The sequence below is a fragment of the Puma concolor genome, chromosome A2 (assembly GCF_028749965.1).
Source record: "Puma concolor isolate L17-30 chromosome A2, mPumCon1.1.hap2, whole genome shotgun sequence".
NCBI classification, from domain to species: Eukaryota; Metazoa; Chordata; class Mammalia; order Carnivora; family Felidae; genus Puma; species Puma concolor.
The window spans coordinates 134,078,643-134,105,426 of record NC_141668.1 but is presented as its reverse complement, the minus strand read 5'-3'; the positions used below and the strand labels follow the sequence as shown (position 1 = coordinate 134,105,426).

At 42.9% G+C, this 26,784-nt stretch overlaps 1 protein-coding gene across 3 annotated transcripts in view; it reads left to right on the top strand.

Annotated features, from left to right (window-relative positions):
- LOC147583527 (transport and Golgi organization protein 1 homolog) overlaps positions 1 to 23,924 on the top strand; it is a 136,500-nt gene extending 112,576 nt beyond the window's left edge. The window contains exons 3-5 of one of the 3 annotated variants that reach the window (XM_086681046.1): positions 23,120 to 23,155; positions 23,238 to 23,305; positions 23,430 to 23,924. In XM_086681046.1, the coding sequence (XP_086537172.1) occupies positions 23,120 to 23,155; positions 23,238 to 23,305; positions 23,430 to 23,706 (381 nt within the window). In that variant the 3' untranslated portion in view covers positions 23,707 to 23,924. Of the gene's footprint in view, positions 1 to 1,800; positions 2,068 to 22,913; positions 23,013 to 23,119; positions 23,156 to 23,237 lie in introns of those variants that run through there. The other 2 variants (XR_015241893.1, XR_015241894.1) reach the window with 2 other exon arrangements.
- Positions 23,925 to 26,784: the final 2,860 nt, after the last annotated feature.

The following is a 26,784-nucleotide window of genomic DNA, read 5'->3' as shown; positions in this document are numbered from 1 at the left end:
TGATGCGGGGCTCGAACTCACAGACTGCGATTTTGTGACCTGAGCCAAAGTCGGACGCTCAACCGATTGAGCCACCCAGGCACCCCTCCTTCCAAGATGTTATTTAAATGCAACTTAGTTAACCTGTAGTGTAGTACTGATTGCAGGAGTAGAATTTAGTGATTCATCACTTACACATAGCAGCCAGCGGTTATCACAAGTGGGCTCCTTAATGCCCATTAGCCATTTAGCCCATCCCCCCAACCACTTCCCATCCACCAATACTCAGTTTGTTCTCTATAGTTAGAAGTCTCTCAGGCTTTGCCTCCCTCGCTGTTTTTATCTTATTTTTCCTTACCTTCCCTTACGTTCATCTGTTTTGTTTCTTATATTCCACATGTGAGTGAAATCATATGTTTGTCTTTCTCTGACTGACTGATTTTACTTATTTCACTTAGGAACTAGTTCATAAACTACTTCCATCCATGTCTTTGCAAATGGCAAGATGTCATTTTTTCTGTAGTCTGAGTAATACTCCATTATATACATATACACCGATTCTTCATTATCCATTCATTGTTCAATGGCCATTTGGGCTCCTTCTATACTTTGGCTGTTGAGGCAATGCTGCTATAAACATCGGGGTGCATGTATCCTTTTGAGTTGGTATTTTTGTATTCTTTGGGTGAGTACCTAGTACTACAATTGCTGAATTGTAGGGCAGTTCTATTGTTAACTTTTTAAGAATGTTCATTTGAGAATGAGTGTGTGTATGTGATTGGGGGCAGGGGCAGAGAGAGAGGGGCGAGAGAGAGAATCCCAAGCAGGATCAATGCTGTCAGTGTGGAACCTGAGGCAGGGCTCAATCTCATGAACCATGAGATAAAGACCTTAGCTGAAATCAAGAGTTGAATGCTTAACTGAATGAGCCACCCAGGCGCTCCTATTTTAACTATTTGAGGACCCTCCATACTGTTTTCAAGAATGGCTGCAGCAGTTTGCATTTCCACCAACAATGCAAGAGGGTTCTTCTCTCTCTACACCTTTGCCAACACTTGTTGTTACTTGTGCTCTGGCAACCATCAGTTTTGAACAGGGACTTTTTATTATTGTCCTTAAGATATTTCCATCTGAGACACAAAAGACAAAGGTGGGAGGTGTGGCCAAGGCCCACACTGGTACACCAGATGCTTTTCCAAAACCAAGAGGCCTGTAATAGGGTATGTAACCTTTAGTACAAGACAGACATTGTCATCGTCAGTTGTTCCCAGAAATATTCTAATTCTCCAAGCTTGTGAAATCAAGGGAAGCCTCTGCTTGACATAATCATAGAGCAGCCTGCGGCAGACAGATGTACCCTGCATGTGTCAGTCACATAATAGTCCCCAAATATGTGATAAATGGATGGAAGAAACACTATCGATCAGCCAGAAGAAAAGAGGAAGGAATGTTTGTGTCCAGTGCAAATCCAGCAATCCACAGCAGTGGCTATTTTCACACTAGAGGCACCAACATAGAGGAAGTTTCCACAACCCCCTTGCATCACACAGTTTCAAAATCAGGCTGTCTTTCAAATAGCAATTAATCTGACACCTACCCATGTAAATTATTGACCGCTTGAGAGGAAAAGGTAATGGCAAAAATGCTCAGAGGGCTCAGAGTCCATTTACACCAAAGCTGCTATTTGGGTGCTGGCCCAGTGGAGAGGTGATAGCCTAGAAGGCTAGTATTGAAAGAGATCTCATGTGCCTGCCAGGATGGTTACGGTAATGGTATCTACTTTAAAGATATGATTGAAGTCTTCTCTTTTGCCATTTTCAGGAATCACCTTTATGCCTGGAACCCTTCAGCTGACTGTCAAGGACATTTTCTATCAATCATACACATCTAAGTCCCAGTGCATGGTAGTCAATGAGGCTATGGTCCCACTTGTGGACCTTGTTGTGTCCAACTATGCCCCCTTGAAGACCAATCTCTTGGTATCAGATAAGAGCTATGATGGGTGGTTACATTTCAAGGAGTTGATTCACTGAATGGGCACTAAACACAAGATGCTGAAATAAAGAAAATGTCTATTTTGGAAGATGAGATGATGTGTGAGACGTGTTAATGTAACTTGGGTGGTGTAAAAGGAGAGGCAGGGAAGCTGGACAGCAATTTCTAATCCTGCATCCAGAGTACTCCCTTACACAAGATTTATGAACTGTCTTGTTACTTCTCAGTCTGAGTGGAAGGTCACATCTCCTGATTCATACCTAAGTATTCCTTCTGGGAGACAACCAATAAATAGCTGATAAAAATATGAAGGATCAGGAAGCATATTAAAGACAAGGAACACTCATGCTCACCAGTAAGTGGGAGAAATACTTATTAGAACAATGGGATGATGCCACATCCACCCTCAGGTAAGCCAAAAATTGAGTTTGATCGCTATAAATGTGGTCTCTAGATGGAGACCCTGAGCTTGTCTCATCCTGGAAATGCAGTTAGATCAGCACCAAATCATTCTGAACAGCTAGCAAAGAGATTTGAACATTAAGACAATAATCTGCATCACTTGAGCCACAGAACATGGCAGGTATGCGGTGTGGATAAGTGAACTGCTGGAGAGAAAAGCCGGGGAGGGGGGGAGCTCTTTGTGGAGAGAGAGGACAGAGAAAAGGAAAGGGGGAGAGTGCAGCCCACGGGGATGGTGCAAGAAAAGCACTCCGCTGAACGTAGCTGGAGAGAAAGAGAGAGAAAGTGAAAACACTTGCAGGGGACTGGACAAGAAATCTGTGAAACCACACGAAAAAATTTGGAAAGACCATGGATACCTGGAGATTAAAAAACATCCTACTATATGGGGCGCCTGGGTGGCGCAGTTGGTTAAGCGTCCGACTTCAGCCAGGTCGCGATCTCGCGGTCCGTGAGTTCGAGCCCCGCGTCAGGCTCTGGGCTGATGGCTCAGAGCCTGGAGCCTGTTTCCGATTCTGTGTCTCCCTCTCTCTCTGCCCCTCCCCCGTTCATGCTCTGTCTCTCTCTGTCCCCCCCAAAAAATAAATAAATAAACGTTGAAAAAAAAAATTATAAAAAAAAAAAAATCCTACTATAGAATGAACGGGTTAACCATGAAAATAAAGAGGAAATATAAAAGTACATGGAAGCCAATGAAAATGAAAACATGACAGCCTCAAACCTCTGGAATGCAAGAAAGGCAGTCATAAGAGCAAGTATGTAGTAATCCAGGCCTTCTTAAGGAAGGAAGAACAGTCTCAAATACACAATGCAACCTTACACCTAAAGGAGCTGGAGAAAGAAGAGCAAATAAAGCCCAAAACCAGCTGAAGAAGGGAAATAATAAATATTAGGGCAGAAATCAATGATATTGAAATTTTCAAAAAAGTAGAACCGATCCACTAATCCAGAAGAGGGTCCTTTGAAAGAATTAACAAAATAGATACACCCCTAGCCAGACTGATCAAAAAGAAAAGGGAAAGGACCCAAATAAATAAAATCATGAATGAAAGAGGAGATATCACAACAAACACCACATAAATACAAACAATAAGAGGAGAATACTGTGAGCAATTATATGCCAACAAATTGGGCAATCTGGAAGAAATGGAAAAATACCTAGAAACATAAAACTACCAAAACTGAAACAGGAAGAAAGAGAAAACCTGAACAGACCCATCACCAGGAAAGAAATTGAATCTGTAATCAAAAATCTCCCAACAAAGAGTCCAGGGCCAGATGGCTTTCCAGAGGAATTCTACCCAACATTTAAAGAAGAGTTACCGCCTATTCCTTTGAAGGTGTTCCAAAAAATAGAAATGGAAGGAAAACTTTCAAACGAATTCTACAAGGCCAGCATTACCTTGATTCCAAAACGGGACAAAGACCCCACTTAAAAGGACAACTACAAATCAGTTTCCCTGATGAACATGGTTGCAACAGTTCTCAACAAGATACTAGCCAACCAGATCCAAAAACACATTAAAATAATTATTCCCCACAATCAAGTGGGATTGATCCTGGGATGCAAGACTGGTTCAATATCCACAAATTAATCAATGTGATATCTGACATTAATAAAAGAAAGGATAAGAACCACATGGTCCTCTCAATAGAGGTTCCTGAAAGCATGTGACAAAATATGGCACCCTTTTTAAATAAAAACTTGCAAGAAAGCAGGGATAGAAGGATCATACCTCAAGATCATAAAGGTCACACTGCTAATATCATCTTCAATGGGGAAAAAATGAGAGCTTTCTCCCCTAAAGTCATGAACCCCACAAGGATGTCCATTCTCATCACTGTTATTACAGAGGGTTGGAATTCCTAGCCTCAGCAGTCAGGCAACGAAAAAAAATTAAAGGCATCCAAATCGGCAAGGAGGAAGTCAAAATTTCACTCTTTGTAGACACCATGGTAATCTATGTGGAAAACCCAAAAGACCCCATCAAAAAACTGTTAGAACTTATACATGAAGTCAGCAAGGTTGAAGGATATAAAATCAACGTACAGAAATCAGTTGCATTGCTATACACCAACAATGAAGCAGCAGAAAGCGAAATCAAGGAATTGATCCCACTTAAACTTGCACCAAAAAAGATAAAATACCTAGGGATAAACCTAACCAAAGGGGTGAAAAATGGATACACTGAAAACTTAGGAAAGAAACTGAAAAGACACAAGAAAATGGAAAACCATCCCATGGAGTGGAAGAACAATTTAACAGTTGTTAAAATGTCAATAATACTCAAAGCAATCTACACGTTCAGTGCAATCCTTATCAAAATGACACCAGCATTCTTCACAGAGCTGGAACAAACAATCATAAAATTTGTATGGAACCAGAAAAGACTCTAAATAGCCAAAGAAATCTTGAAAAAGAAAACCAAAGCTAGAGGCATCACAATTCTGGATTTCTAGCTGCATTACAAAGCCGTAATCATCAAGACACTATGGTACTGGCCCAAGAACAGAATAGAGAATGGAACAGATTAGAGAACTCAGAAAGGGACCCACAGACGTGTGGCCAACTAATCTTTGACAAAGCAGGAAAGAATATCCAATGGAATGAAGACAGTCTCTTCAGCAAGTGGTGCTGGGAAAACTGGACAGTGACATGCAGAAGAATGAACCTGCACCACTTTCTTACACCGTACACAAAAATCACCTCAAAATGCACGAAAGACCTAATGTAAGACAGGAAGCCATCAAAATCCTCAAGGGGAAAGCAGGCAAAAACCTCTTTGATCTTGGCCGCAGCAACTTCTTACTCAACACGTCTCTGGAGGCAAGGGAAACAAAAGCAAAAACGAACTATTGGGACATCATCAAGGTAAACACTTTTGAACGGCGAGGGAAACAAACAATCAGCAAAACTAAAAGGCAACTGACAGAATGGTAAAAGATACTTACAAAAGACATATCACATAAAAAGGTGAGTATCCAACACCTATAAAAACTTATAAAGTGCAACACCTAACAAACAAATAATGCAATGAAGACATGGGCAAAAGACAGGAATAGACGCTTTTGTAAAGAAGATATCCAGATGGCTAACAGAAAGAAGAAAAGATGCTCAACATTACTCATCATCAGAGAAATACAAATCCAAACCACAAGGAGATACCACCTCACACCTGTCAGAATGGCTAAAATTAACAACTCAGGCAACAAATGATGTTGGTGAGCATGCATAGAAAAGGAACCCTTTTGCATTGCAGGTGGAAATGCAAACTGGTGCACCCACTCTGGAAAACAGTATGAAGGATCCTAAAAAAAATAAATTAAAAACAGAACCACCCTATGACGCAGCAATTGTACTACTAGGTATCTATCCAAAGGCAACAGGACTGCTGATTCAAAGGGTCACCAACACCTCAATGTTCATAGCTGCATTATCAACAATAGGCAAAGTATGAAAAGATCCCAAATATCCACCGACTGATGAATGGATAAAGAAGATGTGGTATATATACACAATGGAATATTATTCCGTGATCAGAAAGAATGAAATCTTGCCATTTGCAACAAAGTGGTTGGAAGTACAGTGTATTATGCTAAGTCAAAGAAGACAAAGACAAATATCACATGATTTCAGTCATATGCAGAATTTATGAAACAAAACAGATGAACAGAAGGGAAGGAAAGAAAAATAATATTAAAACAGAGAGGGAGACAAACTGTAAGAAGCTCTTAAATACAGACGGAAAAAAGGAGGGTTGCAGGTTGGGTGTTGAGTGAGAAGATGGGCTAAATGAGTGAAGGGAATTAAGGAGGACACTTGTTGGGATGAGCACTAGGTGCTATATGTAAGTAATGAATCACTAAGTTCTATTCCTGAAATTAAAAAAAAAAAAAAGATTACGTGTAATGTTTCAAAATTTGAAAAAAATTCAAATCAACAACTCCATACCTTTTAAAACATTATTTGTAATAAGAAATACATTCTACATTGCAACCTAGTACATAGATACAGAGCAAAGAACAGTTAACAAATATTTATTCTAGCAAACAATGCATTCTGATAGTTTTCATTCTGCTTCGTTTGTTTACAGTGCCATGGGCAACCTATGGAAATGTCCAGCAATAGGCAAGTCAAGATAGCTAATGTGCTATAATTTAAAAAGAAGATGCAGGTCTTTTATTTGTCACATAAAAATATCACAACAATTTCTTACCAAGGGAAAAAAGCAGGGTATGAATGAATATACATATTATCCTATTTGCTGAAAAACAGTTTGAAAGGAAACATAGGCCACAGGGATTAACACTTTCTTCTTTTCTTTTGTAACCAGTTGCAGCTTTTCTGAATGTGACAATCAGGACATAAAGCTATACAACTACTGTTGACTGAGCATTCACTGTGCGTGCCAGGCCCTGGACTCAAAGATTTACATTTCATTTAATCCCCTTCAAACCTCAGATCATGTAACCATCCATCTTACGGAGCAGAAATGGAGGCTCCCAGACTCCAAGTAATTGCCTGCGGTAGAGGTTAATAAAAGGATGGAGCTGGAACTCAAATTCACGTGTATCTGACAACAGACATCATGCTTCCAATGTTAGGCTGTGCTGCCTGCCTCATAGAGAGGAGAACGGAGGATGCATCCCAGTTAGGATGGGCTAGATGCTATTGTGCGTAACAAATGGCCCCGAAGTCTTAATGGCTTGTAATAACGGAAATCTTTTCCTTGCTCAAGCCACATGTCCACCATGGTCCTCCTGGGACCAGGATAAAAGAGCACCCACCATAGGTAACTACCAGGTGCCATAAGAGATGGACAGAGAGGTGGCCAGACACAGCTGTTCCCAACTGTTGTGTTCAAGGTGGCACTCTTCGCTCCCACTCACGTTTCACTGGTCAGAGCACGTCACAGGGCTGCATCCAGCTTACCGGGTCACGGGACAATGTGACATCCTTTGTGGAGCCTAGTGAGGCCACCACATGGTACCAACCTGTCTGGGGGACTGGGCAGGGACAAAGGCGACGCACGGGTCATTGGTAGGAAATGACAACAGGACTCATTCGGGATGGGTTTGCTTCATCCTCAACCAGGTGAAATTTGTCCCAGAGTTGCCCAAAAACATCACTGGCAAGATTAAAGAAGTGAACTTTGGAAAAAGGAGTTTGGTCACATGTAATCAGCAAAACACCCAGAAACCACTCTGTGATCTTGACCAAATCCCTGACTGCCTCAGTTTCCCCACTATGGAGAGGATGAGGACGGAGGGATGGGCATTGTTTTGTAAGAGCATCAGGAGTGCCCACGGTCCAGCATTTCTGTTCTTTTACATTAATATCAGTTATTCTCCTTCCTCCAAATCCCTGGGTGAGTGCTCCGAATGTGGCCTGCGTAAGAAAACACTGACCTCGGCCTCCAAGGTGACCTCGTGTTGTGCTTTTATCCTGACAATGAACTGGCCCTAAATGCTCTCCCTCCATAATTCTCCCCAAGTCCCATCAGAGAAGATTCCAGGGCTGGATTCTCCCACCTTGTTCCAGGGGCCCTGGGTGACTCCTTATGCCCATTCAACAGCTAGGACACAGAGGTCATGGGAGACACTCCTGTGGCCCCAGGTGCCCATCCCTGCCTGGCTTGCCCATGCCCTGCTGGAGGGTGATGCTGGGGCAAGAGCTAGTGAGGTGGCTGGGGCAGGGGGCAAGGGCCGAGGGCAGCCCAGCGTGGTGATTCCCCTTGCTTGCAAGACCATGGCTCACTGCTCCATCCACCATCCCAGGGATCTGCTGCCCCTGCTGCCTCTGGATGCTGCTGCTGCTGCTTCCCGGCCCCAGCCTGCACCAGCACAGGTGAGTGAGGGATCTGCCCTTTGGGGACTCATGAGTCCTGTAGGACTCCTCCAGCTCTTTCCTGGGGTGCCCAATCCTGCATTCCTTCCATGGGGCCCAGGAGCTCTGTTTCCCCGGGCCTCCCTAGGGGCCCCCCGCTCACTCACCTCTTCCAGGGCCCAGGAAGCCCTTATCCTCACCAGGGTCTAGGAGCCCTCCCCATACTAAATAAGCCCTCCTTCCACCTGGAGCCCTCCCAGCCACTGGCCTGTGGTCCTGTGAGTTGACCTTTCACTCCATCCATCCTTGGGGACTGAGGTGGCAACACAAGGCGGGGACACTGGAGGACAGGAGAAAAATGGACAGAGGGAGCTGAGCCTCAGGTTGAGGGCAGCCCAGATTGTCTCCTGCTCACCCACCCCAGGACTCATCCTTGAAGGGTCTCCTCTGCAGCCGCTCATTCCTAGGGGTACAGACATACACACTCACAGAAAGAAACAGACACCATAAGCACAGAGACACACGGGCATGGAATCACCCGCAGCCTCATCTGGGTACTCGGGTATGGGACTCATGGACAGACTCACACACAGACCCACGCTGCAGACATAGTCAGTGACACCCTGAGGGGAGCACACTCACCCACACAGACACACACACGCAGGGCCACGTGTAACAGCCCCATAAAGCAAACTCTGCACACGCTAAACACACACACACACACAGAAAACACACACACACAGGTATGATCAAGAACACCCAAAGGGGCCTCAGAATCACATGCACAACCAATACACGCACAGACATGAAACACAGATACACACAGACACTCCCACCACAGGGACCCGTGTCCCTGGAAGATAAAGATGATACAGTCACAGACACAGAGGTCTGCACAGAGGATATATACTCATTCAGAGACAGACACAGATACACATACATACAAATAAACCCAAGTGACAAACATGAAAACAACCAAATAACAAGAAACTCATGTCCACAGTCAATAGACTCACAGAAACAGAATTCCCACGAACAGGTGCATAACGTAAATTTAGACACACACACGCACACACACGCACACTCCACATAACTCTGGCACTCCATTGGAGGCCAGCACAGGCAGACAGAATACACAGACCCTGGCATGACCTATCCCATCTAAGTTGTCATGGAAGGGGGTGTTTTCCTGGTTCCAACCCGGTGCTGGGCACCCCGTGTCAGTGGCTTATGGAAAGCTGTGTCCAGGCCTGGATTCCAGGGAGTGGCCAGGGTAGTGTGGCCATGGGGACAGGAGCACAGAGTAGGGACAGGGTACACTTAGCGTGGGGGTGTTGCATGGGGCCAGGTCAAGTGAGGGAGACAGGTGAGCCTCCCCAGGACCCTTCCACCTGTTTCTGTACCACCTGGGGTGCGGTGGTACCCGCATAGACCCTTAAAGACTCCTATACATCCTCAGTACCTCTGACGCCTTCTCCTACCCTTGCTGTCAAGGAGCAAAGAGTACCCTCTTGGACTTAACCCCTCCCACTTCAGAGTTCCAGCCACAGCCCCAGGTAAAAATTGACAATGGGGAACAAACTGATTGACATTTTAGTGGCCCCGGGTGAAATATACATGGTATTTAAACGACATTTGTTGGCTTAATGAAAATGGACGTGTCTTTGGAGTTGTCAGCATCAAATATAAAACATTTATTCTACAAAGGTGTGCAGAAAGTCAAATAAGCTTGTGTTATTTCTGTGGCAATTTGTTAGCAAAAAGAGGACTTAAAATGATTCTGAATTTTGTCTGTCTCAAAGTTTTCTTGGATAATGGTTAAGATAGCTTTCAAAGTATTTAACTTGAAAGTTTTGGTTAAATGATAAAGAGAACTGAATCCATTGGCCATCTAGGCCTTTTCCAAATAGGACTGAGTGCTGTAGCATTGATTACTGAATGTAGATTTGTACTTTTGGCTTCTTATTACATTGAAGCTGAAGATATAATGGGTCTGTTGGACCCAAATGATTTGTGCTTTATTAAAAGATGGTACCACGGAAAAACATGTTTTTTAATTATAAAATGTAGTTTTATAAATTTTAGATCTAGAAGAATTCTGGTATAAGAGTTCACAAGTGGTTACTACTTAGTTTTCACTGGAGGCTAAGGTTTCTAAGAGTGAAAATTCTTCTGCTAAACGTAAATAAGACTGATGGAAATAAGGAAAGTAACTCTGCATGTAAAAAAGCGAAGAGATGTGTAAGGAAGACGTGATGAATGGGAATACTTTTTGTTGAGGTAAAAGAAAGTAATTTTCTCCTAAAATGAGATTGGTTGTTTGGAAAGAAATGGCTTGGGACAAAATCTGAGTGCAAAAGAAAGTTGTAGGAAGTTTGTGAAGGGTAGTCTCTGGACAATAATTTTATATGTCATCAGCACAGACTAACATTGAAATGAATGGACTTTCTTCATTTCGTATTTGAGAGAGACAGTATGTGCACACATGGGGGAGGGGCAGAGAGAGAGAATCTCAAGGAGGCTCCACGCTTAGTGCATAGCCTGACTCGGGGTTTGATCCCATGACCTGAGCCCAAATCAAGAGTGGGATGCTCAAGCAACTGCGCTCCGCAGGTACCCCAAAATGAACGGATTCTAGAGGTACACAGTTAGAAGATTACAATTCTGCTTTCTCTCTGCCAAAAAAAGACAACGTTTTCTTGGATTGTTAGTTTGCACTTGGTAAGAAAACATAAATCTTGTTTTCTCTTTTGTTTTGCTTGCCCAGAAAACCAAAGGTTCCCTGTTTTGCCTTTAGCAGGTCTTTGGTTTGTTAAGAAAGTTAAAACATCACAATGTTAAAGGAGCTAAGTTTTACTAACAAGTATAGTACCCTATCTATTGGCCTTTGGAATCTCTTGTCACCTTGGTTAAATAAATAAGTTTTAAGTTTTATAATGATCCATAATCCTATTTAGGCATGAACATTAAAACTTTCCCAAGATTTCAATAGTAAATGAAGTCTTTTTTGACCAAGTAGGCTTGTTTATTTGGTATGTTAAGATACTTGGAATGCACAAACAAATAACGATAAACTTAAGCTTGTATTGCTTGGGCCAATGCTATAACGGTTCATATAGGGACAAAGATAGATAGAGACAGATATAGATATGAAATTCCTGAAGTTTTAATACCCCTTGATATTCTGATTATCGAAGTGTTCTATGTCACAGAAATAACTGAATTTTCTTGTCAGCTGTATTATGGTCTTTTGTCATTTGCAAAATGTGTTTCATCTTCAAGCAAATTCATGCAAAGGACTTCTTTTTAAACAAATGCAGGTTTTTGATAGCTTTAAAATCATAAAACTGGGGTTCCTGAGTGACTCAGTCAGTTAAGCATCAGACTCTTGATTTTGGCTCAGGTCACCATCTCATGGTTTATGAGACTGAGCCCCTTGTCGGGCTCTACACTGACAGTGTGGAGCCTGCTTGGGATTCTCCTTCTCCCTCTCCCTTCCCCTCTCATGCTGCCTCTGTCTCTCTCAAACAAATAAATAAACTTAAAAAAATCATAAAGCTGCAATGGGTAAGAATTTCCAGAACTAACGAAAGCTACATTCAAACTGAGCAAGAATTAGTAACATGGAACTAAATGAACTGAAGAAAATGATTATAATTTTCGTGACTCTTGTTGGAAATGTTACTTGTTCTCTGATGTTTGCTCTGCCAGATTAAGGAAACTCTCTTAACAGGAGTCTCTATGACTTACAGAAACATGGTAAAACATTCATTTGTGAACAATGATGCATCTAACTTTCCTCTCTACCTCAACCTTCTGAAATTCAAAAGTTCTTTCTTACAAGGTAATTACAGTTGTTTTCCTAAGTTCACTAAGAATCTGTTCTCCTTGTAACAGGACACTATTGAAAGTATTGGTTATTTTACCAAAGCTTTGACTGGAATGTCATATTTCAGAGGGACATACATAGACTCAGATATGACCATACAGCTTTAAGGAACTGAGGTTGCCTTTATGAAACATAAAGCCAGGGGACGCCTGGATGGCATAGTCAGTTAAGCGTCTGACTTCAGCTCAGGTCGTGACCTCATAGTTCATGAGTTCGAGCCCCGTATCAGACTCTGCACTGATAGCACAAAGCCTGCTAAGATCCTTTGTCACCCTCTCTCTGACCCTCCCCCACTCATCCCCCTCTCTGTCCGAAATAAACACACATTTAAAGAAATGAAAAGTAAGCTAGGAAAGCCCTTTGGAACTGTTGGCCTGATACCTTGCTTACAGGTTTCCCAGCAGCCTTACCAGGAGAGTCAGGAATATCACTTCCCAGGAGGTACAGGGACCTCAGGATATTTGGGGGACCTTGAGAAGAGGAATTCACCCACACCTACAGGTATTGCAGGCATGTGTGATGGCAAGTATTTGGCTTGGCTTCTGGCCTGGCTCGGACAAGTTTTCTCCCACTTGCCCATGATTCCTCATAATTAGGATATTGTTGAAGTTAGACATCAAACAAAGAGGGCTTCTTGATGGTTTGATCCCTTAGCCATATATGCCCCAGGGGCCACCTCTATTGATATAAAATTACAAATAGAGGCTTTAGCCAAGCATAAACTATTCATCTTTAAACAGACGCAGCTCAGTTTAAAAAGTGGCCCTCCAAAACCGAATGGCCCTTGGTATCTTAACTGCAGCCCAAGGAGGCACCTATGCTTCATGAAAGCAGAGTGCTATGTATGCACTCCAGGTTATCCAGAAATATTACTCCAGAATTATGGCAGGGTTACCAACTGACATGTGTACTCAAATTAAGGCTATGCAAAAATACTTCCCTCTCTTTAAAAGACTGGTTAAGCCCTGCTTCTCAGGACGACTGGGGTCAACTATAAAGGGTCTCTTTGTTGGACTTCTCATTCTTATAGCCATTTAATACTCATACGTTGCCTTTTCCAAAGTTTCTCTGCTTGGTGCCAAGACTCCATCACTACAATAACTTCAGGTTGACAAATGGTCCTTACCACCACACACATACTTCTTTGGGATCCACATTGGACTCAGCTGCCTCCACTTTTCCTAAATCCCCTATACATTCCTGACTAATCAATGTTGACCCATGACGTAGGGACATCTCTACATCTCTATTCGGCAAGGAGAAGTTACAGAAGATGAGGCCTTCCCCCTGCCTTCAACAACCTTAAAGATTTAAGGTTCAGAATTGTTCAGGGGGCGGCGGGGGGCGAGGTGCCTGGGTCTCTCAGTCAGTTAAGACTCTGACACTTGAGTTCAGCTGAGGTCATGATCTCATGGCTTGTGAGTTCAACCCCACATCGGGCTCAGCAATATGAGAGTGGATGCTGCTTGGGATTCTCTCTCTCCCTCCCTCTCTGCCCCTCCCCTGCTCACTCTATATTTCTCTCAAAGTAAAGAAACTTAAAAAATTATTCATGGGGGAAATGAGGAGGAGCACAAAGGCAAGAGAATCATAGTCAAGATTAAATTCTCTCACAATCTGCAGCACACTGAAAAATCTCTGAGACATGCAGAGTGAGACCCTGCTCAAGGCACTAATGGCACTAAATATTGATGATTGGCTAGAGACTGAAAGCAACCCTGTCTTCACAACAGCCAGACCTCCAGGATCCCATGAGTCTTCTTTAACATGCACAAATCCCTTTAGAGATAGGTTACCTCTAGCCTCTCCACCCCCAAACTTAAAAGTATACAGTTAATTGCTCCTCACTTTCCCAGTGCAGCTCTTCCTTCCAACCGGTCCTGTCCCCATGCTGAAATGAAAACACCTCTTCGCACCATAAAACGTAACAAGAATTCATTCTTGACCATTGGGCTTGATGATCCTGCATCCCCGTAGATGGTGAGGTTACTGTGCACAGGTGCTCAGTACATGGCTTTCTCTCGTCCTCACCACAGTTATGGACACAGGCATGTACATGGAAGGACACCATTTTACTGAAGCAAACCACTCTAGGTCACACAGCTGATAAGCAGCACAGCTGGATCTCAAACTCTTGGCTCCTGGTCCTGCCCCTAGGAGCCACAAAGGGCTCCCCAGATGGGAAGCTGACACTGGCTTTGGGGACACTACCTCGCCTCCATGAATCATCTCAACTTTTCAAGGCCCCCAACTCTGTTCACTGCTGCATCTTTCCCTGCTCTCTGCTCCACTTATAACTGGGGTGACCCTGGCCACCTGCTAGGCCCTCCCTGCCCAGAACACCTGGGGCCGTCAACCATCTGGGTGTTGTCCCAGGGCTCCCAGGAGAGAAGCTAATGAACTATTTCTCTTAAAATGCTCTCCTCCCTGTGCTGATTCATAGGGGCACATGTATAGCAGCACTTTCAATAATAATTTCAACAAATTATGGAAAGAGCCTAAATGTCCATCAACTGATGAATAAAGAAGATGTGGTATATATATACAATGGAATACTAGTTGGCATTGACAAAGAATAAAATCCTGCCATTTGTAACAATGTGGGTGGAACTGGAGTGTATTATGTCAAGTGAAATAAGTCCGTCAGAAAAAGATATCAAACGTTTTCACTCATATGTGGAACTTGAGAAACTTAATGGAGGACCATGGGGGGAGGGAAAGGGAAAATGTAGTTTTGAATAGAAGGGAAGGCAAAGTATAAGAGACTCTTGAATGCAGAGAACTGAGGGTTGATGCGGGGGTGGGGGGAAATGAGTGATGGGCATCGAGGAGGGCACTTGTTGGGATGAGCACTGGGTGTTGTATGTAAACGATGAATCACGGAATCTGCCCCCACAACAAAGAGCACACTATATACACTCTATGTTCGGTAACTTGACAATAATTTCAAAAAAAAAAAAAGTCAACTATGAATATCAGCAGCCAGACAGTTGCCAGATGTTTCAAGAATACCCACGAGGGAGGATGTTTACATTCATGCCAGTATGGCTTGTCTTTTGTGTGTTCGACAACCCATGATCATTGTGCTGACAGCCCCTGCTCTCTTTCAGACAGTGGCCACTCAAAGACATGTACATTTCCCACCAGCACGCATTTTAGTGACCTCACTTCTGAGAGCTGAAGAAACAAATGTTACACATTTTGGAGGCTACTTTCTAGAGTGGTTCATTCGCACAAAATTAAAGCTTCGTATGTGAATTCGTGTGAATTGCATTGTGGGTGTATTTGCTCCTACAGTGCTGGTTAGTCTAGTTTTTGTAAAATGATATGTGTTCTTTTGGGGGCCATATCCAGGACTTTAGCATTCTTTTAGAAATAATTTTCATAGTTCTTAATGATTGATTTAGGTGCAATACTGTGAAATAGGAATGTGAATTCCTTTCATTGGCTACTTGGAGCTGTGTATTCAAGGAACTTAAAATCTCCTAGATGTCATCAGCATAGAGAAGATCACCTGATTAGGCAAATCTTTATTTACTTCAGAAATCTGACACTTCAAGCTGTGATTCAGAATCAAAGTAAACATTGAAAGAAAACCTCAATGTTTTTAGAACGTGAACTAGAAGTATATTTTGGGGGGAATAACAATCCCATGTTTATAATAGTCACTACTCCTCTAAGTCCCTATCTGTAAACACCTATCCATATAACATTATCAGTTGTATCTCTAGTACATTTTTTATTGTTACTTTCTCCCATTCTTCCATAAATTTTGGGCATATTTTTGGAGATATTCCAAAGGAGTTTCTTTAGATACTTTATGAATGTACAACAGAAGTCATTGACTTCTTATGTTTAATATTATTGAGTTTTCTATTTTAACCTGGTTTATAAATACTTAATTTATGTTAACTACTTGAAAAATATTAGAATTTGCCTGCCTACCTTCCTACCTTCCTTCCTTCCTTCCTCCTTCCTTTTTTCTTTATTTCAGGATTTAAAAATAATCCCAGTTCTAAACTTCAGTGTGGAACCTGGGTTTAAAAAGTCAGGGAAATGACGATTTAGTGCATTTTTAAAAAATGTCTGCATTATCAATTTTCAAAATTGCATAGGTTCAATGTTCATTTAGGAAAATGTAAATCGATTTGGGGGTCAAAAATAAGCTATATACATTGTGTGTTTTAACGGAAATGTTTGTGAAGTATCATGACTTAAATAGGAAATTCTAATTTTTTCCTATTTTTTAATCCTGTGAATTCATTAGGCAAAATTAAATGATTATTGTGACTTCATTGGAGTATTATTTTAGTATGTATCATGAACACTGGGTTTTTTACTAACAATATGTTTTGACAGCAAACTTAATTTTGTTTCTTCCTCTCTTAGAACCTCGAGAATATCAAGGTAAGAATTCAAGCTTTAGTTTTCTTTGTAATATTTTCTCAGTACTGGTGTTTGATGTGGGTTTTTCTCATGTTTGTTTCTTTTTGAGGAAGAGAGACAAAGTGCGAGTGGGGGAGGGACAGAAAGAGGGAGACACAGACTCCAAGGTTGGCTCCAGGCTCCCAGCTGTTACCACAGAGCCCGATGTGAGGGTAGAACCCACAAAACATGGGATCATGGCCTGACCCAGAGCTGGACACTCAACCAACTGAGCCACCCAGGCACCCCTTGATGTGCATTTTCATTCAACTAGGGATACACATGGTGATTTCTGATGTCTAATTGGCATGTTAACTCTTGAAAATCTTTCTCTTCCCTGTTTGGGGCCTAAGTGACAATGTGGAGGGGAGTTGCCATCCCTTAAGATAAGAGATCACGAGGAGGAACACATCACCAAAGTAGAGGGAATGAAATGAGTGTAATTTTACATAGAAATGGTTAGGAAACACGTGATGATATGAGACTGAGGTGTGGAGTGAGCACTTTGCCATGACCCGGCTCTTGCTGAAATGTGAAGATAAGAAAACCCTTTTTGAGTCTATCAAGAAGCCTACGCTTAGAGAAGAAGCCAGATATTGCCAGGCACGGTGTGTGTCACAAGAGAGGTTTAAACCAAGGTTTTGAGTCTGAGGTGCAAGGAGCCGTCCATGCCAGGGAAGAATGAGAAGTGAATGTGACACAAATGGGGGAAATGTACTCTGCATGGGCTCCATAGACTGTGGTGATGCTGTGGTGCTGTCTGTTGAGAGCCAGGGTGGCTGCCCGACACGTAAGGAGCCCTCAAAGGCTGGTGTTCATCCCTTTGAATGCAGTGGTGGTGGTGGGGAGAAGAGTGATCTCAGGGCATGAGAGCTCTCACAGTGGGCCGGCCAATAGAAGTTTGCACTCTGTGGTCAGATAAGAGAATTAATCCCTGCTAGAGGAGTCTGTTCTAGCTTACGTGTGCTATCCACCTGTAATTGGGTGCTTCCTGTGTGTTGAATAATATTCCTTTAAGGTTGGAGGGTAATACTCGCATGTCGGGATGAAAAAAGTTTGTCTTCTTGGAATTGCCATTAATCCAGAACCTTCAGCCACTAAGTGTAAAGCTGAGATGGTACCCGTATGTTTGATTCCAAAGACCTTGTCCTCCAGGGCTCCTGGCCTAGGGTTCATGAAAGGCAATCTGTGAGCAGGAGGAAGTCATCCAAGACCTTTGAGTAGTCAGTCAGCAGCAGTTTGAGCTTTCTTTGCGTGGAATTCCAAATAGCACCTGGGGGTGTGAGTGGCTCAAATCCAGACTAAATGAGGTTTTTTTTTGTTTTTGTTTGTTCCTTTATTTGCTGGGACCTCTCTGTGTACCTTAATACTTGGAGGAGAGAAACGTAAGTTGATAGGATTTGATTTTTCTGTTTCATCTCTGGTGGTGACTATTTAAAGGGACTGAATTTTCCAAGAAGGGTGCTTCCAGATAAGAGAGAAATTAGCAGAAGATATTTTATTGCACTTCTCCATTTTGGACAATATTTTAAATAGGAATCTCATTGAAATAGGCTTTCTTCGGTTTAAAATGCTGCTGAAACTTGATTTCTTCAGACACAAGGGAAAGCTAAACTGTTAGTTACACCCACCTGTCAGGTTATGTGTCTGTGCGGCTAAAACGCTGGGATTATTCGATATAACTGGTTTGGTAACAACCTCAGAAATTGTTTTTATCTCCTTTTAGTTAGTTTACAGCAAACAACCACGAAGATCAATAATTTTAAGAAAGAAAACAAAGAACTTGCTGAAGATATATCCACTTGGGAATAGAAGGTAGCATTGCCCTTTCAAATATTTTGTGTGATTTCATTTTGGTTACTTCCACTCTGGTAGAGCATCCTACTGACCTATTTCATGTGTTCTATAAACAGTCCCAATTGAAGACAAGCTTCACAAATGTAAAGAGCTACCTCTCTATTTGTGAAAGGAGTCACACAGTAGAAGACAGGTTTATCTAGCATTATGCTTTTTTTTTTTTTGAATTCTGATTCCTTTTTCATGTTTTATAAAACAATGAATTAAAGAAACATCTTCAGGAAACTAAGAGAGAACGGAAGTTTCTCTCTGATGAAGCTCTTAAATGGAAGGTAAGAATCCCTTCTTTGCCTAGATTGCATTCTAAACACACAAGTAAAATAACGAATTATTATTACTCATTCAACATGGTTTGTTAAAGGAGAACATCAGAAAAGTTGAGCACTTTAATGAAATTTTAAAAGACACCCTTCAAAGTGCACATGCTGCCTTGCTATCTCAGAGAGAGAGAGGAATGTGAAGAATCAGGAAGTGCTAAGACTTGGTATTAGTTCATTGTGCTTTGTTCATTGGTATTGGGTGAGGTAAGCACAGCATATTAGCTTGCCATTACCACAGTAGAGAGCGGGCCTCTGGGAGTCCAACCTCCTGCCCAAGGACCTAGAATTTCACTACGACCACCATGATGACTTTTGTCATTTCCAGGACTAGGATTTATCTTTTATGTTCACAACTAATTATCACATCATTCAGCTCTGCCCTCCAAGATATATAGAAAATTCTCAAAGACAGTTGAGAGATAATGGGGAAAATGTAAAGTGTATAGTCCCTTCCTTTTTTAAAGAAGTTATTTTTAAATTATTCTTTATTATTATTATTATTATTATTATTATTATTATTATTATTTTAGTGAGAGAGGGCATGCAAGTGGGGGAGAGAGGCAGAGGGAAAGAGAGAGAATCTTAAGCAGGATCCACACTCAGCGTGGAGCCCAACACAGGGCTAGATCCCATGATCCTGGAATCATGACCTGACCCGAAATCAAGAGTCTGACACTCAACTGACTGAACCACTCAGGTGCCTCATAGTCTCTTCCTCTTGTAATGCTGAACATTGAATTTTCAACATGAATGGGGAAAACGTGTGTGTTTGTGTGTGTGTATGCACACACACATATACAGATGTGTGTGTATATATATACATATATATATATATGTATATATATATATATTCCAACAAGAAAACCATTTATAAGCTATCTGACATGAACTATTTCCCACCATCTTTATCTTCTCCTAGTTATATTTATGCCTCAAGGTCTTTGTTTATTGCAATGCACAATCCTGTTGTGTTAGGTGCACTCAAATTTTTGTGCAATCATTACTTATGGAAAGTGTTTTTCTCTTATCTGTCTTACTTAAAAACGCAAGATGAAAATGGTGAATTCGAGCATGTAGAGTTGAGAGTCTTGAGGTCCAATAACTGTCAACTGGAAAGTATGCTGTCTGTTGCGGAGAAATCCCCATATTGGTGACAATGACTTTGCATTGGAAAGGGAAAGAGTGCCTTCCTGCCTTCACGGTTCTTGCCCTTTTCCTATCTCACCCAAAACAAGTCTCAGGTCATGTGCACACTTAGAAAGCAAATCCATGTTTGTACAGAAAATAAAAAGGCCCTGGAAGACAAGTGTAATGCATTGAGGTCTGTGAAAGCAACCAAAGAAGCAAAAGTCAAACAGCTGAAGGACAAAGCAGGCATCCTTGAAGAATTCTATGAAGAAAGAAAAGTGGCTATAGAAGACTAAAATGTTCATGTGAGAACTATCACAAGTACTGTTGTATGAATGAATGTGACGGCCAGTAGAGATAATTAAAATTCTTTGCGAATTTTTTGCCAAATGCACTCAGAATTGTGCCTGTCCTTCTTACCTTGCTTTCTGTCACCCGCATTTTCCTTTCTGTCCTAAGTGCTTGTCACACATTGTGTCATGTATTTGGGGTGGAAGAGGGAAGGTATCAGCATTAATAACACTGATGTCTGGATCTGCTTGGGATCCATTTCCATTGGCGCATGGGTTTCAGTCCCATCACGTTGTCTTGTCATCCAGGAATTAGGTCATTTTTGTTCAGGACCCCACATGGGTCAAGAATGTGTAGGGAAAAAATCAATGATCTTGCTGCAGAAACCACAGAAATTTATTTCTGGAAAGTGGGTAGGGGCGCCAGTAGTACTGGATCCCTGCATCAGTTCTGCTAGTGAGATTGTTCACAGCAGGCCAATGCCTAAGGAAGCTGAGTTATTTCCTGTCCCCCGATTTTTGAAGTGTAACTCCTCTGAGTCTTGACCAAAGCCCGCAGCTTCACTAGGGCTCATCTTTGCTGGCCGCCTCTGAACGAAACACGTTTCCTTCTAAGTCTGTGCCCATAAAGTTGTTCACCTATTTTGCAGTTCAGCTGTCTGTCCCCAAGTTCATTCATGAGTCCTGGGGAGATTGGTTCCCACTGCCAGGCTGGCTTTGTCCTGGGCTCCCTTCTTCTCCATCTTGGTCACATGTGTCTTCATGGGGTCATTAGAAATTTGGTGCATTCGCTCACATGTTTCCTCCTTTGTACAGTATTTCCTTTTGTTCTCACGAGGAGATCAGGGCCTTTAGAGTCCCTCATTCACATTGAAAAGGAAATACTTCCTTCTCTTCCCTGGAGACTCAGCTTCTGTTAGTCCTTCCCACACCTGGGGTGGAGCCTGCTCTGTCTCACTGGCATCTTGTTTTTATCATTTCTAAGCTCTTTTGGGGAGCACGTACAGCACCCTGGCCACCTTTCTATTTTCAATCCCTTACAACAGAACCACTACATTCCAGCCACTCCAGAAAGCATTTGTTGAAGGACTGCTTGAGATGCCGGAAGGAAATGCATGTGCCTTTCTCTGTCTAGAGGTTTGGTGTCAGTTTCTAGGAGTCTTTCAATTTTGCATGTGACTCTTGAATACGTCCAGTACCAAGTTGAAACCCTTTAAAGCAACACCATGAACAAAATAGTCTGAGGGCAACACAGCAAACCAGCCTTTCTAAGCATTTCCCTTTGCTGCCTTCACTGTCAATGAACTGAGTCTTGTTCAAGTACATTGGCTCCATGAAGTTGATAGTTTTCCATCTGAAATCTGTTTCCTGGATAAACCCAGACTGTGTGACAGTTCATATCAGGTTCTACCTCAGGTGATGTTGCTGCTCTAAGATTGGCCTTTTCCTCCACCAGGATATGTGAAGGTGGATGCAGGGGTTGTACTCCTGGCTCTAGCGATGTCTGGGAGTGAGCTGCAATGTTGGGGAAGCCATATCCTGGAAGGTCGTGTTTCAGGGTGATTGTCTTTGTCAGGGTACAACTTCTGGATTGAGAATCAGGGCTCCCCACGGAGGGGTGAGACTAGTGATGATCCCTTGCTTCATCCTAATGGGTATGGGTGGTCAGACACGGCTTTTGACACTGAACTGAAATGAGCCTTCACCATCTCAAAGCAAAGTCCAGCTCTGGGAAGGCACAAAGTGCAATGTTATTTGATGACTTTATGATGAAGGAGAGGAAACAGGTCTGAGAGCAGAGACATGGCAGCAGACAGAGGTTGAATTTTCTTTAACTTAAATGGGGTGTTCAGTTCATGTCTCTGACTGTGTTGTCAGTCTGTCCATTTATGGGAGAAGTGGGGAAAGGTATTTGTATCTAGGCCTTCAAGAGTGCTGGGAGGTAAAAAGGCAGAATTTGTGGACCTTGGCTCCTGGACCATGTATATGTCTTTCCCATCTTAGGAGGCTGAAAATGACACAGTGTGAACTGGCGGCAAAGAAGAATCAGCTGGCAGCTGCAGGGGAAATGTGAAAATAGCCATGAAAGAAATAAACAAGTACAACTGAGTTCAGCTACTAATTACCAGCAGCTCATGAAACCTCTCTTCATTTTTTTTGTTTCTAACCTTTTTACAAGGTTAAAAGTCTATGTTTAAACTCAACATAGTAATGTAAAAAAAATTCAGAGGACATATGCATAGAGTATTAACAGGTAAAAAGGTAAGATTTAGAAAGAACAAAACAATTAACTTCATCAACATTTCCAGATTTCAAGCAATGGCCAGAGTGTGGGGAACCTTCATCCATGCCAACGTTCCTGGGGGGTGGTGTCAAGTATCATAATCTGTAGGAAAGCAGTGTGTCTTAGAATGAATCATACCATCAACATGGTAGTGCCATTTCATGGCCCTGGTCTTTGCAACCCTAGGAAACATGGTGAAGACCTAAGTGAAAGGATGAAAGAGCTTTATGATGAAAGACACTTGTCACATGATGAATTAGGGCACAATTGAAAGGGGGAAGGAATTACGTGAATTCTGAACCCTACGGTTATGGAATGAGTTAGGAAAGGATGGAACAATAGTTTTGATCCTATTGTACATTTACAATCATGTGAAAAGTGTTTCATGTGTAAAATTGTATTAGGGGACAGATAGGAGGATGATGAGAACATGGGCAGATTGAAAACCATACCCAATATTGGGCCTTATCTGACAAAAGCAACTATAACTCACAGGCAACAAATTGAACAAAGACAAGAACAGCTGCAGCAGGCAGAACTCACCTTCAGACACCAGGTAACGTGAGTTCTGCCTGACATATTGAACCCTTAGTACCTCATGTGGGTGAATGTAGTTGGTCCTTGGAATTCCTAAATATGGACTTTTCATTGTTGCTTTTTCAGATCGCAGTTCATGAGAATAATGCTCAGGACAACTGGGTAAGTATTTCCTTTTTTCCTCCTCTCCCTCTTTGGCGCACAGTCTGGCACGACTGAAGGTGGATGTGTTTTTCTCCCCCAGATCAAGCCTCAGATCTGGGAGAGGGAAATGGCAGAGCAGAGCCAGGAGGTCGCCCGCTTGAAACACAGGTGTGGGAGCGTGACATGAGTTTTTATGGGTGTTTTGAGGGATGACAGCTGTGTTGTTTAGTGTCTAGTCAGAGGACGTGGCATTGCAACTCTTATAGAAGTCCATTCTTTTTCTGTATCCAAGACTGGATGGGATGGAAGGAAAGAGGCTGCTTGAGGGATACAGGAGGCGGAGACCAATGCCTGGAAGTCCAGAGAAACAGAACCCTCTGAGGAGAGGTAAGGAGCATGTGGGGATGTGCAGCAGCCTAATTTCTGTGGCAAAGCCTTTTCCTGTGGGTGATCATCGTGTGTCCTGGACAGAACCACAATTACTACCTAAGGATAGCAGGTGGTCTGAAGGGGTGACAGGAGGGCGTTCTCCTCTGGTGCCCCAGGCAGCGGAGCACCTGTCCCTGTGACTGGTGGAGCTCAGGCCCCTCCCCTGACTGCGGACCCTCCCACCTCCTCCAGCATCCCCTAGCTAAAGAGAGGATCCTGGAGGGGATGACGGGACATGGGCCTTAGCTTTCTTCCCACCTTGACACAATGTGAAGACTTTATTTTAGTTTTATTTCAGGAGTTCATTTCGTTACTATTTTTAATGTTGTCATTTTATTTTTTTCTTGAACCATAGCCCTACGTTCTTAATTCAGGCTCCCTATAGCTTTGTCCTCTGATGTTATCAGGCAAGTCTGCGGCTTCACTGCTAAATACCCATCGTTTTCCTTTTCTCGTTTGTATAGGAGTGTAAGTACATTTCTAATCAGATATAGTTATATAATAACTTCCCATGCAGAAGGCAGTTTTTAGATAAGCGAAAAGACTGAACAATCCACCTCGAGCCTGAAGAAACATACCCAGGTTGAGCATTCCCTGATGATATACCCCAATCAGTATGCTCCATTTACCCTTTTTTTAAGCTCGTTTATTTTGAGAGAGAGAGAGAGAGAGAGAGAGAGAGAGAGAGAGAGAGAGAGAGAGACAGAGTGTGCGTGCGCACGCGTGCACGTCTGGGAGGACCAGAGAGAGAGGTGGGGAGAGAGAATCCCAACACTGTCAGGGTGGAGCCGGATGCAGGGCTCGAACTCACAAGCTGTGAGATTATGACCTGAGCCAAAATCGAGAGTCAGATGATTAACTGACTGAGCCACCCAGGCATCCTCATTTTTATTCTTAATCTGTAATGAAATGGTGATTTCCCATAATGTATACTGAGAAACCTCTGTTTAAGTGATGACTTCGAGATTGCTAGTTGAGCCTGACCTGTCCACAGTTATTTGATTAATTGCGAAAACCATGAACTAGGGCACGGTGGGGTCTTTATCAAGGTGATGGGATTGTCCCCCTTATCCTTGGGGGTTACCTGAGGCATGTGGGATACCCTCTGCCTCTGGCCAAGGACCTGTGTGTAGGGAACAGTTTAAGATATTGGAGGAATGAGGTGAGGGCTTCTTTTAATTTCACACAGTCCACTAAAGTAGAATAAACCTCTATCCCTTCTGGGGTCCTTAGCAGATCCAGAAACTGGTGCAACCTCTGTGAGTTACAGCAGCTCTGACTGTACGAAGAATGCAGACAAGGACAAGGTAAATCCTGGGACCATTCTCAGTCGTAACACTTTCGGGAAACCCTCATCTGTCTGTACAGCACGCTCTCCTGGCCTAGTCTCATTTTGTGTGTTGTGTGATAGGTCTGCTTGTTATTTGTTTTCCAAATGCACACTCTTAACCTAGGAGCCTACAAGCTTCTCTATTTTCAGCCTGTCATCTTTTTGTGGTAAGTTTAGAAGCCCAAGGGGCTTAGAGGCTGAGTACCCTAAAATTTTACCATGTGTTTCTGGAAATAACGAGAGGAGGATGACCCCATATTCCAAACAGACGTCTCCTGGCCTGGGTCACCCCTTCCAGACCTCAACTCTGTGGGAACAGTGTGGCTGCTGTGTCTTCCTTTCTTGATTCTGGCTAGGAGACTAACCTGCTAGAAAGTCTACCGTATTGTTTAAAATTGAAAAATGCAAAACCCCATCATTACTCCAACTTTTTATTTTGTGCCCTGTGCAATTTAAAAAATTTTTTAATGTTTTTATTTCTGAGACAGAGAGAGACAGAGCACGAGTGGGGAAGGAGCAGAGAGAGAGGGAGACACAGAATCAGAAGCAGGCTCCAGGCTCTAACCTATCAGCACAGAGCCCGACGCGGGGCTTGAACTCACAAACCGTGAGATCATGACCTGAGCTGAAGTCACTCAACCGACTGAGCCACCCAGGTGTCCCTGTGCCCTGTGCGATTCAGAGTGGTCTTAGACAAAGTCATTATCATCACTCATCACCTTCCCATCTTTGTTGGTAAATGAGTTGTCTGGAAGCCTTCCAGCTATACCTTAGCTAAAAATAACCTGAACATTGTGTCCTTCGATTGTGCTCATATGAGCAGTTTCTGGTTGTGTCCCCAGTCACTGTTAGAGCTGATACAGTCTCATGATACATCCCAGGAGTTTTATACCAGAAATCAAAACACACTTGAATTAATTCTGTCATGTGAATTTTTACCTCTTGTTCTCTGTAGGACTTAATTACTCTGTGTCCTGTAGTATGCTTAAAATCAGAATTCCCTATGAATTAAGATGAACACATCTGAGCTTTGGAGACATTCACCACAAGTCACTTGTTCCTTACAGAAGACTCTCATTCCCCTGCAAGATCCCAGGCATCCTCCACTCCCCAGAGGTCTCAGAGGCCTTTGACACCACTTCAAGAGGGAAGACTCTTTTCAGGGAGAGGAGCAGAGGAGGCAAAGTGAGGGTCTGGCTGCAGAACATTTCGCCAGGAGTGGCTGTGATTCCACGAGCAGAATATGAGCCATTTATTTGCACTCAATTTGTTGTGTTCCTAATATACCAAAAACAGAGCATCAGGAGTCACTGCAGAGGAGGCATGCAGGGTGAACTGGGACATAGATGCCTGCCTGTCTGGAGAATGCTACTTCATTACTACGTAATTACTTCTGTTAACCCTCTAGGACGGGACCCTTGCCATTTTACTTCCGCAGACATGGGCAGTGATGTGTGTGACAGCAGTTCCTCCTCTTGCATCTACCACCCCAAGCTGTAGGTGGTATCCAGTGGCAGGGACAGAGTTTTCAGGTACTGATGTTACTCTCTTGGATCCTGGTGGCAGAGAAGGTGGCAGGTGCTGACACGTTCTTCTCTGGGTTAAAGCTGCTTTTGGTATTGGTTCTCTTGTCTGGCATAGGCACATAGCTGTCACTTCTGTTCTGCAGGACAGTGTGGATCCATGGGGACCTCCTCCATTAACTGGAAGATTCTGCAGACAAGGACCCTAGATGCACCCCCATGGGCTGTTCGGCACATCTACCTCCTGAACCTTGGTGGCCCTGGGGCCACCCCGAACCCTCCACCAGCAACACTTGGTAAGATGATCTGAGCAGTATGAGTTGACTTGTAAAGCACACTCATTTTTGTTGGTGTTAGGTCTTTGG